This window comes from Felis catus, chromosome F1, assembly GCF_018350175.1.
Source record: "Felis catus isolate Fca126 chromosome F1, F.catus_Fca126_mat1.0, whole genome shotgun sequence".
Taxonomy (NCBI): Eukaryota; Metazoa; Chordata; class Mammalia; order Carnivora; family Felidae; genus Felis; species Felis catus.
The window spans coordinates 15,092,028-15,107,711 of NC_058384.1; the positions used below are offsets into that span (position 1 = coordinate 15,092,028).

The 15,684-nt window shown below is 38.6% G+C and overlaps 1 protein-coding gene and 1 long non-coding RNA gene across 4 annotated transcripts in view; one reads left to right on the forward strand and one right to left on the reverse strand.

Annotated features, from left to right (window-relative positions):
* LOC123382735 overlaps nt 1-15,684 on the forward strand; it is a 543,574-nt gene that overhangs the window by 312,581 nt on the left and 215,309 nt on the right. The window lies entirely within an intron of this gene.
* On the reverse strand, nt 4,458-15,601 carry TNFSF18 (TNF superfamily member 18). The gene is made up of 3 exons (XM_006942706.5): nt 15,378-15,601; nt 9,045-9,075; nt 4,458-6,369 (listed from the first exon to the last, which is right to left on the reverse strand). Exons 1-3 carry the CDS (start codon nt 15,534-15,536, stop codon nt 6,023-6,025), a joined length of 537 nt encoding a protein of 178 aa, XP_006942768.1. The 5' UTR covers nt 15,537-15,601; the 3' UTR covers nt 4,458-6,022.

Here is a 15,684-nt window from a genome sequence, read left to right on the forward strand (position 1 = left end):
AGAATAAGAAAGATGTTAAATAAATATCTCAGCTTGAGAAATGACAAAGTTCAGAAACTTAAGAATAAATCCAAATCTGTAATAAAAATTCATGGCAGCCACCATTTTAGTGTCTACTCTGTATCAGGAATTTTACATAAATTAGTTGGTATGTTAAACCTATTTAAAGTTTATTTGATTCAACAAATATTTATTAAGGTCCAACTATGTGTTATGGATTGGGTAAATAACAAGAAGCAAAATAAACAAGAAATTAAGCTCCAAAAATGGCAAGTAATTTGTCCAAGATCCAAATAAGTAGTAAATGGCAAAACTGGGACTTGAAAACAAATTTGTCTGATTAGAAGGGTAGAAGTTATTAAGCTATTGAAATGGTCTTGGTGGCACAGACAAGAGTCCTAGCAAAAAGGAGGTCAGATTTTCTCTGAAGGTAAAGACAACAGAATTTCCTAATAGTAAATGTATGAAAGACAGGAGTCAAGAATGACTTCATGACTCAGAGTTTTTTGCCCTATGCAATATAATTGAAATGAGGGAGGCTTCAAAAAGAGCTGATTTGGGGCAACATTTTGGATATGTTGGATTTGAGATGTCTGCTCTACCTCCAAGGTGAAATTGCTGAGCAAACAGTTGCATTTACAAATCTGAAGTAAAGGAGAGCAACTCGGGCAAAAGATGAATATTTGAGAGTTGACAGCATACAGGCAGATAATGTAGTGCTGATGGTGGCAAGACTCAGATGCCTTAGGTTGCTGGTGTTCAAGTAGCAACGTTGCCATTAGGTTATGAAAAGTGAAGAGCCCAACCTTTTTTCAGACTTGGAGGCTAGAAAGCCATTTGCTTTTGTGAGGAGAGATGGATTATGGTAAGTCCCATGCGCAGCACCAGCATTGGTTTTGTTGTTGCTCTTGCTTTTGTTTTGCTTTTTTATTTTATTGTTTTGTTTAGAAGCTTTGACTCTTTTTAAATACTGGAGAAATCTTCGGCTGAGATTCATTATATGCCATAAAACAGTGGTTCTTAAACTGTAGTGTGCATAAAAATAATCTGTAGGTCAGAGCTGGTTAAAAAATCCATTTGATTCCTAGACCTCAGTAGACTTGCATGAGGCCTATCATTCAAAACAATCGTGTTTTTTCCAAGCATCCTCTGTGAATCTTACGTAGTGAGTCCATAGGCTTCACTATGAAAACTTCTGCTATTTATTATTAAATAAATTGAATAAGTTGTTTTGCCTTAGGATACTGTAAAGATAGTTGCTTCTTGGTACATCTGGCCAGCAAAGCTTAAAACAAATAGGATTTTGTCCTGTTTTAGTGATGCAACACAAGGTAGCTTACTGGCTATTTTCCCTTAGTGTGAGTGAATTTATAAGTTTCTTTACCTTATTTACATTAACAGTGTAGGGAAGGAGGAGAGCACTTGAGATGATTAGGTGATGGGATGGGAGACTGTAGGAACAGGGACTGAAGGCTTTCCCCATTGGACTGCATTATCCAGAGAGCACACAATAATGCTAAGTTCTCACCAATGCTCAAGTAAATTTATGATTTATTTGTTCAGTCAATAGACAATAAGGACTATTAGTCAGGCACTGTGTCAGATCCTGGACACTTGAACATCAGATTCTTCTCAGAGACTATGCCATTGGGTAAGAGATACAACCCATAAGCAGGGAAAGGAGGTAAGAAGCTCTGTCTTCCATTCTGCAAAACTTAAACTCACCAATTCACCCCAGTCCAGCTCAAATTCTGCATGTTTAGGACCCAGTGTGAGGAACATGCTACCCCTGTAGTGTCCCTGGAAAACACCAAAGCTGGGTGGAAACAATCACCCTGGACACTAAAATCAGAGGTTCCCACTCTGATTATGCAATTGAAGCAATGAGGAAGTTGACTTAATCCTAATGATTCTGTTCATTGAATTTCCATATTCTTATTCCCAAACACTTCTTGAGTTCTTTGAAACATGTCCTATAAACCCTCCAGCCTACTTTCCCAAATAGTATAATGGGATTCATCAATACTGTTGTATGTTTTGGAGTAATAGCCCAACTAAGCTGTTTTCAAGTCCTTAAACTAGCTAACTGCTAGCAGAATCCAGTACATTCAAATAAATGGAAAGTCTGAATTTTACTATCTAGAGCATTCATTGTGGATCTGGAGAGTCTGCTAGAGCTCAGTGCTCAGTGCTGGAGAGAAGTTTCTTGGCTTTTTTTTTTTTTTTTGAAAGAGAGAGAAAGAGAGAGAGAATGAGAATGAGAATCTTACACAAGCTCTATACTTAGCTCAGTCAGACACAGGGCTTGATCCCATGATGCTGGGATTATGACCTGAGCCAAAATCAAGAGTCAGATGCTCAACCTACTGAGCCATGCTGGTGCCCTGCAAGTTTCTTCTTCCTAATAAAACAGTGTGTATTAAAACAGTATTTTTAGATAAGACAATTTTATTTCCTTCATGCTTCTCTATTTTCCTTGATTTTCAAGAAATTAACAGCATTGTTTTATGTTCATTTGTAACAATGTTCTTAAGCCTAACTTTTCTGAACAATAATTTTCCTCTCCCTCTGCCTTTGTATTAAACTCTTATTTTATTGCTCCTGTGGTGAGAGTTTGGGGCTTTTTGTATTTTTGCATATTATCATAGGTCTCTCAGATCCCTTTTAGACATCTAAGAGTATAACTGGATATTAAAGTGGGACTCTACCTGATTCAGTTTCAACTCAAGCATAATATTATTGGCACTAAGATATCAAAGTGAGGGTAAGACCATTGCCCTCACCAATATGGCAAAATTTACAAAGGAATGAAGGTGAGCCCCTTTCCCCCACTACTCTTTGACACATTGGCTGGATTAAGGACCTAAAATGAGGCCAGAGTGGTAAAAAGGAGAGCTTGAGATACAATTTACAAAGAAAAACCTGGGGCCATGCTGTGAGTCCTCACCCACTCCATTTGCAGGAGGAATGGGATGCAATGAAACTTTCTAATGTTAAACCTGGTAGGAGGACTTCAAGGGAACCCCTAAAAGAGCTTTATTTCTTGCAATTGGGAGGTAACAGAGAACTAGTGCCTGACTTCCACCTGAAAAAGCAAAAGTTGACAGTGAGCTAGAGTTTGACCCCACCCAGTAAATCTGTCAGGAAGATAAAAACCAACTCCTTGGGCGTAGAGACAGGAGAATCTTGCTGCAGTCGTACTCTGAGTTTGTAGGCACAAAGTGTGTGTACTGGTCTCTTGTGGATATATGTGGGACTCACAGGAGAGTCATGACCTGTAGAGTGACTTTGCTAGGGTCACAAATGACCCCCAAAATGGAGACACATCCATTCAGATCAAGAAAAGTGTAGGTACCAAGGTATCCTTTATACCTTATACTTGAAGGTAATCCTCAGACTCCTTGCCCATAAATCAATCAGGTTTTTTCTTCTTCTCTCTAATAAAAAATATCCTCTCACCTCCACCAATGAAATTGCTTCTTTGAGATCAAACACAAAAAGACAGGAATTTCATCTCCAAGATAAACAGATATATTTAAGGAGTTAGTTTGCCCCCATCAAATGCACAAAAGTGCGTTGCTTTCCAGTCAACTGCTATCTTCAGGAGGCACTCAACTCATAGTGCTGTAACACTCTCTAGGTCAGTTTTGATGGGCAAGAGTGAAGGTAAAAAACAGTATGAAAGGGGTTGGTGACGGCTTTGTTAGTGAGGATGGCTGATGTGGAGTTGAGGGGAGGGACAGAAGTCAGAATGTGAAACTGTCTGACTAACCCATCAAAAATTGGAACAGCTATACCCAAAAGCTGATTGCATCCAGCTCTCACTTTTGCCTAACACTAGCCAAGCAGTGTTTCATTTGGGCAAGGATTTCTCTGATGCACCCTCAAGTTCTCAATATCACTGATGCTAAACTGATAATCCACAGATAAGTTAGCTACAGCCCACTTACCAACAGAACATTTATATAGGTTTCATCTATTTGAAGAAACAAGGAAATAGTATACGTTGAAAACAAAGGCTGAAATTACAACACCAGGAAAATTCAAAGATCGTCTGTTGGTAGCCTTCACTCTCCCTGCAGCTGCTGAGCTCATCCTTGCCCTGAGAAATCATTACCATGGGGGGCCTCTTCCTGGGAGTATGATAATTTCACTCTCTTGCCTACCTTGATTGTCCCAGGAATAAGGCAGGAGCAGAGAGAAGTCATTAAGGAGTGTTTTACAAATAGCCATGTGCTGGTTAACAGGCTCTCCACAAGGAAAATCCCTAATTTGTGTTTGCCAGTTCCCATGGTATAAATAGTCCCACCATGGCCAATTTCAAGAATGACTAATTAATAACCAGATTGCAAAATTTTGAAAATGTAACAATCAGCTATCATGAGCTTAGTGCTAGCTCACTCCAGCACTTCAGCACACTGCTGCTTATAACTCAACAACAATCAATACCAGTGGGCTTCTATAAATACATGATATAATTTTAATTTCCTGAGAAGATATGCAAATACAAGAGAAACAAGGTATCCAGGTTTAGGCCATACAGCTACTCAGCAGATTTTTGTTTTTGCCTCAGGCTTAGCCTGAGCAATTTTTTTTGTAAACAATACAAATATTTTTAAATTAGCTTTATATGTAATAGTATTAATTAACAATGTAGCTTTTTACAAATATCCATAAATATTTTAAATTGGGTTATCATATAGTCATATTACATACCTTTCAACAAGAATCCACAAGCAGCTAATTAATTTAACAGAGTCTAAAATTTTAGCAGGCTGTTATTGAATTGAGTGCTATTCATTATTTTCAGAAGTTAACACATTTGACCAAGGCAGCAAGGGCATTTGTTTGAAGGAAGCCCTGAGCAATACCCTTGTGTTTCCTGCTATAAGCAGGGAAAGGAAAAGTTTGCTAAGAAAGGAGAGATGTGTTGTAGCTTTATTCTACCCACCTTGGGCTGAAAGAGAATGTATCTCCTGATAATTAAATCTGCTAAACTTTATAGACTATAACACGAAAGCTGAAATATCAACTCTTAAGCTAAGGCAGTACGAGACAGTGGGGAAGCCCACTGTTAATCTCTAGTTCTATGGGTTGAGGCAAATTACCGATGTTCTCTCTGCCTTTATATTCTCATTGTTTAAATTGTGCCAAAACACCTGCCCCGTTAGCTTCCTGGAGTTGCCCTGTGATCTACTGAAAGCACTTGGCAAACTGTGAAGAGCCAGCTAAAAACAGGAAACTATTACATGACATAATACAGTACTGATGATACCAATTTCTGGGGGTTAATTTTTATGATTACTCTTTCTTTACCACTGACAACATGTAGACACAATAAACAAGTTCCCAGGAGCCCTCTGTGAAGGTTCAGAATGAGTCCTTTGACCAACTGGTTTTATAAAGCACTCTGCATCCTGAATATGATGAAATCCAGGGATGTTCCCAAGTAAAGTGCATCCATTCCATGCCACCTATGCCTCTGTCCCAATAGACGATAGTGTTCCCTATCATCTAACATCATCACATCTAAAGTGGGGTGTTGTTGGCATGTTTGTGGCCACCCTCCCAGTCTGACTACTTTTAATAGGAGGGCCTCAAAAGACAGGAGTATGGGAAGAATAAGGTGAAGCGGCCCAAGAATATGAGAACAAAGCCAGACCATTGCTCTGGATCTTTTTTGGCATACCAGTTAAGATTCCCAGGGATATAAGACAATTTTCTCACCCAAGGATTTAAGAATTAGACAAAGACTCTTTGAGAAGCTTCTGCCCTCGAGCCACCCATAGTCATTTATCGTGGATTAGTAAAGTGTTTTTGTCAACCCAATGTCGGGGGTAATCAAATGTCTCTGGCCTGTCTTCAGTTAAGCTTGAGAGATGAAAACTCACATGCAGACAAGAGTTCTGTTTATGCTGATTTGTGCACGCAGGCACACTGTGTGTTGAAAATCTGCCTCCTTCAACCCACCCATCAGCCTCTCTGCATGTGCTAAAGATGATGAGGAGACCAAATTGAGTCTCTAGGAGATAAATTGGGGATTTGTTAGCAATAAGATCCCCCAGTAGGTATTATTTTTAAGAACCTGATGTTCATCGTTGAATTTCAAATGAAGCGTATCTCCAGCATCCAGTTCATAAGTCCCTCCTACATTTTGAATTGTAGAGTTGTTTGTTAGAGTTTGTATGACGTCTTTGTTTTTACATAGCCGCACCTCAAAGGGAGCTGGTTCCTTGTAGGTTGTATTTGGAGCTACTTGACCATAAATTAAATACAAGCCATTCCGAAGTATCTTCAGGTTCCAATCAGCTGTATTATTCACACAAGGAAGCTTAGGAGATGTCATATGCCATTTTGAAGGAAGTGGTCCTATAAGAAATTTACAAAAGAGAAAAAAGAGGGCATAGTTACTTCATTCCTTTCCTGACTATAGTTCTTTCCCACTTAACAAGTTGTTTCTTTACCTAGTCCACATTAGTTCTCTCCAACCACAATTTTAATATTTTAAATATCTACTCCTTGTTTAGAGATATTACAAATCCTAAGTGTATCTCTTGCTTGGGGAGTTCTAAAGAAATGGATTTGGAACAGAAAGATGTGTTAAGTTTTAAGTGGCATTTGTATCTCTTGTCAATCAGTATTTGTGAAAAGAAAGAAAGAAGGAGGAAGGGAGAGTAGAATCACACACCAGGATTGTGATAACCAATTGGCAGTCCAGGATGCATATTCATGCTTTGCTTTTTTTTTTTTTAATGGTTGTTTATTTTGAGAGAGAGAGTGCACATGTGTGCACACGTGGGGAAGTGGCAGAGAGAGAGAATCCCAAGCACACTCTTCACTGTCAGCTCACAGCACAACGTGGGGCTCAGTCCCACGAACCATGAAATCATGACCTGAGCCAAAATCAGGAGTCCCAACACTCAATCAACTGAGCCATCTGGGCACCCCACATATTCATGCTTTTCTATGTAAATACTATCATACTACGTATCACTTTATCAATGAGATCTTCCTCATCAATCTATATAAAAGAGTGCTCTCCTGTCATTCTCTCTCTTCATCCTGCTTTAGTTTTCTTCGCAGAAGGTATATCACCATCTAATGTATTATGAATTAAGTTCCTCAGTTGTTTATTGTCTATCTTATACCTGCTTGAAGATAACATCTTTGAAAATAAGTACTTCTCTATTTTGTTCATTGCTGTATCTTCTAAAAGAGTTCCTAGGACCTAGTATGTGCTCAATAAATATTTACTGATTGAATGATACATCCATGTTCCTGAATTAGGTGCATTGTGTCTAAATTATGGCTCTTCTCTTTAGTTTAGGGTATATACCCAAGATCTACTTAGGATATCATTATCCAACTCTTCAAAAACAGCTACTGGTAAATGCATTAGTTTACAAATGAAAATTATTTGTTTAAATGTAAGTATTCCTAGTTTAATATTGTCACGGGTGGAGGGTGGGGAAGAGTCTACACTAGATCACGTATTTTCATAGGTATAAGTAGAATTTACATATTTTCTTAATCTTAATTGTTTTAGCACAGTAGTGTGATTTCAGAGCCCCAGGATGTGTTTTGATCATTCAAAATACTTATTTGGCCTAGTCCCTAATTCTCCATAACTTATTTTTTATGAGGGCAAAGCCTTTATCTCATAATTAGAAAGACACCTTAATAAGAAAGCACCCTGGGAGAGATCACACATTGACTTAAATTCTTGTTTATATAAATGATTGCTATAAGGCTCTGAGGGCAGATTCTAAAGGAGAATAAAGGAGAGCTATTAGAACAAGAAGCAAAGCCTCTGTATCTCCAGTGAGTCCAAAGCCTAGTAAATTTCTTCCTGCTGTGTAGGACCGTGTAATATGCAATAGACAATAGGCAAGTCACTGCAAAAAGGTGCCCCTGGTTCTCTTGTTCTGTTACAGGGGCCACTAGCCCTGAGGGCACCTATTAGCAGCATGTGATATTCTTAAAATTTTTTCACATCAAGAAGGAATTTCAAACATATCGTTATTTGCTCTCCATTCACTAGAAAAACAAAAACAGGGGCGCCTAGGTGGCTCAGTCAGTTAAACATCCAGCTTCGCCTCCGGTCATGATCTCACAGTTCACAAGTTTGAGCCCCGCATTGGGCTCTGTGCTAACAGCTCAGAGTCTAGAGCCTGCTTTGGATACTGTATCTCCCTCTCTCTCTGTCCTCCCCTCCCCCTCAAAAATAAATAAACATTAAAAAAAATAAAAACAAATTACAAAGGCAGAGACAAGTAGAGCTTCCCTAACTCTCCCAAACCAGGGAAGGCCGGCAATTTGAACTGTATAAGAAAACAAGGATTGCAGTTAACACTAGAAATGTTCTGCTCTCAGCTGAAAATATGTATTTGGCTTGAAATATCCAATAAATAATCCAAATGTACTTACTTTCAATTTTGTATGTAGGCTAAGAAATACCCTAAGGCTCAGTGTAACTATAAACTGTAATGTGTTTTCTTAGCAAATCCCAGGTCTCTATAAGGGAAAGTGGCTTGGAAGCTGAAAGGTGAGGAGAAGGGCACAAGGGGAGTGGCCATTTCCCTAGTTTCCATCCCTTCTCTGTACATTCAGAAACAAAAATGGCACCCTACACACACTCTACGAGGCACTGGCAATATGTGGCATGTGAGCAGAACTTTGAGTTTGTCACAGGGAAAAGTTATAGAAATACGAAACTTGTGCTTGTTAAAACACAGAAATTTTTAGTAAAAAAAGTTTCTTAAAAAACCACAGAATTAAAAGTAGATTCCTGGATTTCATGTTTCTGGGCCTGTAAGAGTGATGTACATTCCTGCCCAGAGATGTGGCCTTGAATGTCAGCTTCACCAAGGCATGGACTTGTCTGCCTAGTTAATCTCTGAAGTCTCAGCAACTAGACAACTGCTTGGCACTTGACAAACAGCTATAAATAGTAGCTGAAAAATGAATAAAATAGAATACAGGCTTCCTTCTTGTATCAAATACTAAGAAAAGTAAAACAGAGGTACACAAGACAGGTTACTCACCGAACTTAGCTACGCAGGGCTCACTGGCAGTCTGTACGGGAAGAAAAAGAGGAATTTGTCAGGATAATGACCATATCATGGCTTTACTTGTTGGTTTATTTAGAGCTTCAGATCCTAAAGCCAACTTCATTTCCCTAGCCATATAAAAAATCCTTTCCTCCACCTTGTCTCTCCTGTCCTCAGCTTCCCTTTGTAGATGGCCGGTTCTGTCCTTTCCCTTCCATTACCTAGCTGCCCTGTTGGGTCTTCTCGGCAAAAGTTGAGGTCTCATTCCATCCACCTAACCTATACCCACAGGACAACTATCTGCTCTTGGACTCTCCTCCTCTTGGGCTACAGAAATTGTCGGTAAACACTAGTCTTCACACTCCACTCACTGTACCAGGTGATCCATTGACATGGGAGAAGAAAATAATAAAATTCCTAGTTGTGTTTATTTTTATCTTTAATAAACCGTAGAAATATTCACAATGCAGATTTGTAAAACCACCTTCATTTAATATTCAGACAATCACACCATTTACGGTAACTGAGATACCATGAGGAGACTTCAGTTTCAAACTGTGGCAGCATACCACAGTTTACTTGCTACAAGAACCCATCAGTGTGATTAATTCTATAAATACTGGTATTTAAATGCTAAAGCCCTTAAAATACTCAAGAGCAAAATAAGGTATAACCACAAAAAATTTTTTTTTGTACCACGTAAAGTTCATTGGTTTCCTTGTGGCAAAGTGCTTAAAAGGCTTATTGAACTCAAAGATAATTGCACGTGTTTCTTTTGTGGGATTTCTCTGGCTGCTATGGTAGGAATAAAGCAAAGAGAGGCTAGGATAAAAGCAGTGAGGCCAGTTAAGAGATCGTTGTAATCATCTAGGCAAGAAAGCATGGTGCCTCTGACCAAGGTGCTAGCTATCCTGACATGGATATGGGATGAGGTAATGAGAAGAAAACAGATAACTCCAAGATACTGGGCATGAGTAACTGAAAAGATAAAGCTGCTAATCACTGGAATGAGCAAGATTTAAGAGAAAGAAACAAAGGAAGGACTCATGAGTTCATTTTTGGACACATCAAGTTTGTGATGCTTACCACATATCCAGGTAGGAGTGTCAGGTAGGCATTTGGACCTATGCGGATGGAATTTAAGGAGTTCTGATGATATAAATTCAGGAATCTTCAGCTTCTAGGTGATGCTTTAAGATGTGAGACTGTGTAAGATTGTCGAGGCAGTGAATATAGATAGAGAGGAACATTGGAGCACTGCAATGCTTGGAGGTCAGGGAATGAGGAAGAACCAGCAAAGGAGACTAAGAAGGAAAGACCAGTGAGTCAGAAGGGAAACCTGGAAAGTGTGATGTTGGAAACTAAGAGAAGAAAGTATTTTAGGGACAAGTGATCAGCTGTATCAAATGCTGCTGATGGGCCAAGTGAGAAGAGGATAGGCAATTAACTGATGGATTTACCAACATAGTAGTCATTGGGGTTCTTGGCAAAAGTAGTTTCTGCAGTGTGATGAGGACAGAAACTTAAAGTGGATTTAAGTCTAAATGAGAAAAGAGAAATTGAGAAGAATTTTCTTGTGAGAGAGAACAGAAAAATTGAGTGGAGCCTAGGTGGGGATGAGAGATTATTATTTTTTTCTTGTCTTTGGTTTTGTTTTAACATGAAGGAACTGACAACATGGTTATCTGTTGCCATTTGATGGGAATGTTCCAGTGAAGTGGCAAGAGGTAGAATGTAAGAGCTAGGAAATAATTGTTAGAGCAATGTCTTTGAGTAGGTAAGAGGGGACAGAATCTGGATCAGAGGTGGCCTTAGATAGGCACATGAACAGTTCATATGCAGTGCCATGAGGGAAGCACACTCTACATGGGAAAAAAATGCAGGTAAGTGGTAGGTACGATGGGAAGTTTTGGAACTTCCTTCCCGCCTACTTCAATTTTCTTATAGAACCAGCAGACAGGTTTTCAGGTTTTCAGGTGAGAGAGAGAAGGGGGAGGACATTGGTTGTTTAAAGAGAAGTCAAAGGAATGAAATAGTCCAGGTGAGGAGAGTGCGGAACTATAGGTTATGACAGTCAAAATCATGAATCAAGGTAAATTAACTTAGAATATAACCTTCAAATTATTATGTCGCAAAGCATTTTAAACTAAGATTAAGAAAATAAAAGACACATTTATCAAATTACTCTATTAAAGTATTGTTTCAATTACTTTAGAAATGTTTATGTTATATTAAGATATTAAATATAATATTTTGACAAAAGCAAAACAGTTTTGCACTGTGAAGAAACTAGATCAAGCATGTTATTCAGTTCATTCTTATGAGTTTCCATTTTGTGTATCTTTTTATTATACATAGTATTAGTATTTATATATAGCATAATAAATTAGCATATATGTTGAGATTATACTCAAAAACATTTTGTTTTGTTGCTAAGGAGATGCGATCAAAAAGTTTTGATTCCTGGGGTGCCTGGGTGGCTCAATCGGTTAAGCCTCTGACTTCGGCTCAGGTCATGATCTCGTGGTTCATGAGTTCGAGTCCCATGTCGGGCTCTGTGCTGACAGCTCAGAGCCTGGAGCCTGCTTAGGGTTCTGTGTCTCCCTCTCTCTCTGCCCCTCCCCCACTCACACTCTGTCTCTCTCTCTCTCTCAAAAATAAGTAATCATCAAAAAAAAAATTTTTTTTAAAGTTTGGACTCCTACAATTATGTTTGCTCTTGCAATTATTCCATCCTCCTTTTGGTGTTTCTTAGAAAAAAAAATGCTGAGGGGCACCTGGGTGGCTCAGTCGGTTAAGCAGCCGACTTTGGCTCAGGTCATGATCTCGCGGTTCGAGCCCTGCGTTGGGCTCTGCTGACAGCTCAGAGCCTGGAGCCTGTTTCAGATTCTGTGTCGCCCTCTCTCTGACCCTCCCCCATTCATGCTCTGTCTCTCTCTGTCTCAAAAATAAATAGACGTTAAAAAAATTTTTTTTTTAAAAAAAAGAAAAAAATGCTGAAATCCAGCTTCTTTTGATCCATGATAGGCATGTGATAGGGATTCCCTTATCTTCAGTTTTCTCATTTATAAAATGGAAACAATAGCACCTAGTTTACTGAGAGTGTTTATGGGTTTAAATATAATAATTGTTATGAAGGGCTTTGCCCAGACAGACCTGGTCCTGCTCATTAAATATTAGCTATTTTGATAATGATGCTGATTGTAATGAAAAATTGAACAAAATATTGAATTGCCTATATTCCCAGCTAGCATTGTCAGCAAGGGAACCATGTAACTTATAGTCCTTGCCTCTTAGGAAATTTATAATCTTTCTAGAAAGACAGGATTACACACATGAGGCAATTGGGTAGCAATCTAAATATAAATGAGTGCCAAAATATGTGGCACAGATCATATCTGTGGTGTCTACTGTCATGCATAATGAGTGTGTGGAGAAACCTAAGGCCACAGACAAATTAATTGCCAGAAACTGAAATCCTGGATACTCTACTTGGACCGCTTTAATGTCTACTCAGTACTACAGAAACCATCACTGATATTCCCTATTGCCACAAATGAAAATCTGTCTAATCACAAAAATCATCTATTTGGCAACAAGGTATAGTCTTTAGATGAAGAAACTAAATAGATGAGCAAGGAATATCCATTTTGTTAAAAGTCTTTAAATTTATCTTCCTTATAATGTCAATAATAAGGATGCAAATATTAATCACTACAATCTATTCAGAGCCTACTATGGGTCCAGCACTATACTGTCCCATTTATCCTTACTGCAAGTCTATGGGATAAGAAGTAGCATGCTCGTTTGCAGATGAGGAAGTGTGTCTGAGAGGGATTAAGTAACACTAGCCCAAAGTCATGCTGCTGATAAGAAGCTATGCTGAGTTCCAAACAACCTGTCTGATTCAAAAGTCTCACCCCCAGTACTCTGTGGGGTAGTTTCTATTTATAATTCTGGTTTAGAAGGGGTAAATATCCATTTATAAGAAGCATATGGGACTTTCCATTGAGTTAAATTCGTTTTTGCTTAGAAGGATCAATTGCTCTTGTAATCTCATTTTGATTTAAGCCCAGATTTAAATGCTTGGGTTCAAATGGCCAAAATAATAATTCTTTCTATAAATCAACCACAACCAGACTATCATTTGGAAATAGAATCTATTCTGCTTTTAAGTACAAGCGCAATTTCCCCTTTTGGAAACTTCCTTCATTTCATTGAAAGAAAGGGTGGGGGGAGAAAAAAAAAGTTCTTCCAAGGAAACCTCTGTTGGTCTAAAAGGAGCAAATCTTCCTGTCTAACACTTTTTGGATTAGTGCCTAGAGAAGTTGGAAAGTGGGATTTTGTATATAAAAACTAGAGTGGAGACCAAAAATACACTCCAGGGTTCATGCGTATTGTGAAAAGGTGAAAGCAGCCACCTCATAATGACTCATCATCTGCTAGCCACTCAGACCTTCTTTCCTAAGATACTTATTTGTGGTCAGTTGGGAAAGGGAAACATAGGCAAGCGGAAAGTGGAATACTTGAGTTAAATATCATTGCACTGTCAGCCAGGCCATTGGCTTTTCCTATAGGAAATAAGCCTTTATGGCATCCAATCAGGACAATATCCTAAAAACCTTTTAAATTTTCCAAAATTTGAAATAAATTCTGGACTATTTCATTAGAGGCAGAACCTTTCATTGAGAAGATGCATGTTGTCTAGGATAGGGAATCAGAGCTTAAATACATGGGATTGGTCAAGTTCAGTTCTGGAAAGAGGTGTCCTAGGTGCTGCTGGCATTTTTAGACTTCCTCTTAGTCTTTGCAAGAGCCAGCATTGGTTCTCCAGTTACATGCAGGAACGGATGACACCTATAACATATCCTATGTTTTTCAGGGTCCTCTGGCTAAAATTTGAGGTGGTTTCTAGAGGGATAAAGTGTTTCCAAAGTTAAGCTATTGCTATTCACACCCTTCCCCTTCTTCAGAAATAAAACACTCAGGATTCCTGACAGTTCTTTTCTTTCAGCTCATAGCTTCACTGCTCCAGAAAGTTCAGGCTTCTCCTTGATACATTTCTGGAGAAGGTAGGGATGTCATTAGAAAGCCTCTGTTGCATACCCTTGTGTACAGTTAGGGAATACAGATTAAAGGACTACTGGGTAAATATTTGGCCAAAGCTACACTTGTCCTAACTAAATTAACAACAGCAAATACCATGTACTGCTTCCTCCTGCATCTTTTCTCAATTGCTTTCAAATATTTTAAATAGTAGAACCTTATCTCTGAAATCTTCACTGGCCAATCTCCTTAGAAAAATGTTTCCACTGGCACTAATTTCATATCCTAGCCCTTTCTTAGATAGGCATATACTACCTTATTTTCTCCAGGGCCCAGAATCTTCAGATATACCCAGAAATGGGTTAAATCCTAAATTAAATAAAGAATTTATTATTTTCTTTTTGGTCAGTGCTATGTAGTCAACAGTCAGTAAAACTGCTAAGAAGAACCTAATATATCTCCATTTCCTTTACTAGACCAACAGCTTGGACTGGAGCTCAATGGGAAATTTCTGATAAACATCAGGGGCTTCCCAAACAGCAATGTGCTTTCTCCTTCCCCCATGAAACTTTTCCTGATCACCCTAGCCCAAAATCGTTGTCCCCTATTTTGAATTCCTAAAGCATTTATGTTCTATACTACCCTTAGGTAAATTATTAATCACTGTATTTTATAGCTAGAAGGGGCATTGTAATGAACAAATCCATTCTCCTGCTACCAATTTTCAGATGAAGAAACTGAGAACTGGAAAGATTAAATGCCTTTCTTAAATTCATAGAGTTAGGGAGGCTTAGAACCAGAATCCAGATCTTACTCCTAGTTCAGTGCCATTTCCTTCCATAAAGATGCACTGGCCACCTGTCACTTACCTTGTTCTGTCTTCCATTATCTTATGTCTTTCCCCTCATTAAGGCTACAGCTTGCATCCCATTCCTTGAAAGCAAACATATGTTTTTTCCTTTATTCCACCAAGAGGGTTTAGCAGAGTTCCAGAAAAGGAGAAAATATTCCAAGGCATCTGTCAATTGACTGATTTAATTGATTCTATCTAACTCAGTAATGCAGCTAACATTTAGCATTTTCTAAACCTTTCATTTCAAAATATTTAGGTAAACCTCAAAAGCCATATGACATGACAAAATTGAAATTCTGTTTACATTATCTATACCCACATGTCTCTTTCTTCCAACTAGCTCTAACAATACTGAATGACAATAACTAGACTTGCTAAAAAAAAAAAAAGAAAAAAAAAAACAACCTTAGGTACTATTGTCTCCTTACCTTGAGTGGAAGAAAAGTAAGAATTAGTGTACTGAAGGAGCAGAGAAACAGCAAAATAACTATGGTTGAGTAGAGGAACCATTGCTTCCAGGATGGTCTGTGTGTTCCTTGAGGGCCTGAATGGCTTAAAGGCATGTCTTCCATGTGGCTCAAACTCATTCTGTGCAGGAATGAGAGCTCTGGAAAGCAGATATTCACAAGTGATGGGCCAGTGATGCAACTAGTCAGTTTTGTGGTATGGTAATTAGTAGTGGGTGTAAGAGGCGGGGTTTTCCTTCTGATTCTGTGTGCTGGAAAATGATACTTT

What these genes read in the sequence shown, in the direction of transcription:
- TNFSF18 (XM_006942706.5), bottom strand. Translation starts at nt 15,536, where the DNA reads ATGAGTTTGAGCCACATGGAAGACATGCCTTTAAGCCATTCAGGCCCT. An exon ending in TTACTTTTCTTCCACTCAAG is followed by an intron (nt 9,076 to 15,377) that starts GTAAGGAGACAA and finishes CTTCCCGTACAG; the next exon opens with ACTGCCAGTGAGCCCTGCGT. An exon ending in GCCCTGCGTAGCTAAGTTCG is followed by an intron (nt 6,370 to 9,044) that starts GTGAGTAACCTG and finishes AATTTCTTATAG; the next exon opens with GACCACTTCCTTCAAAATGG.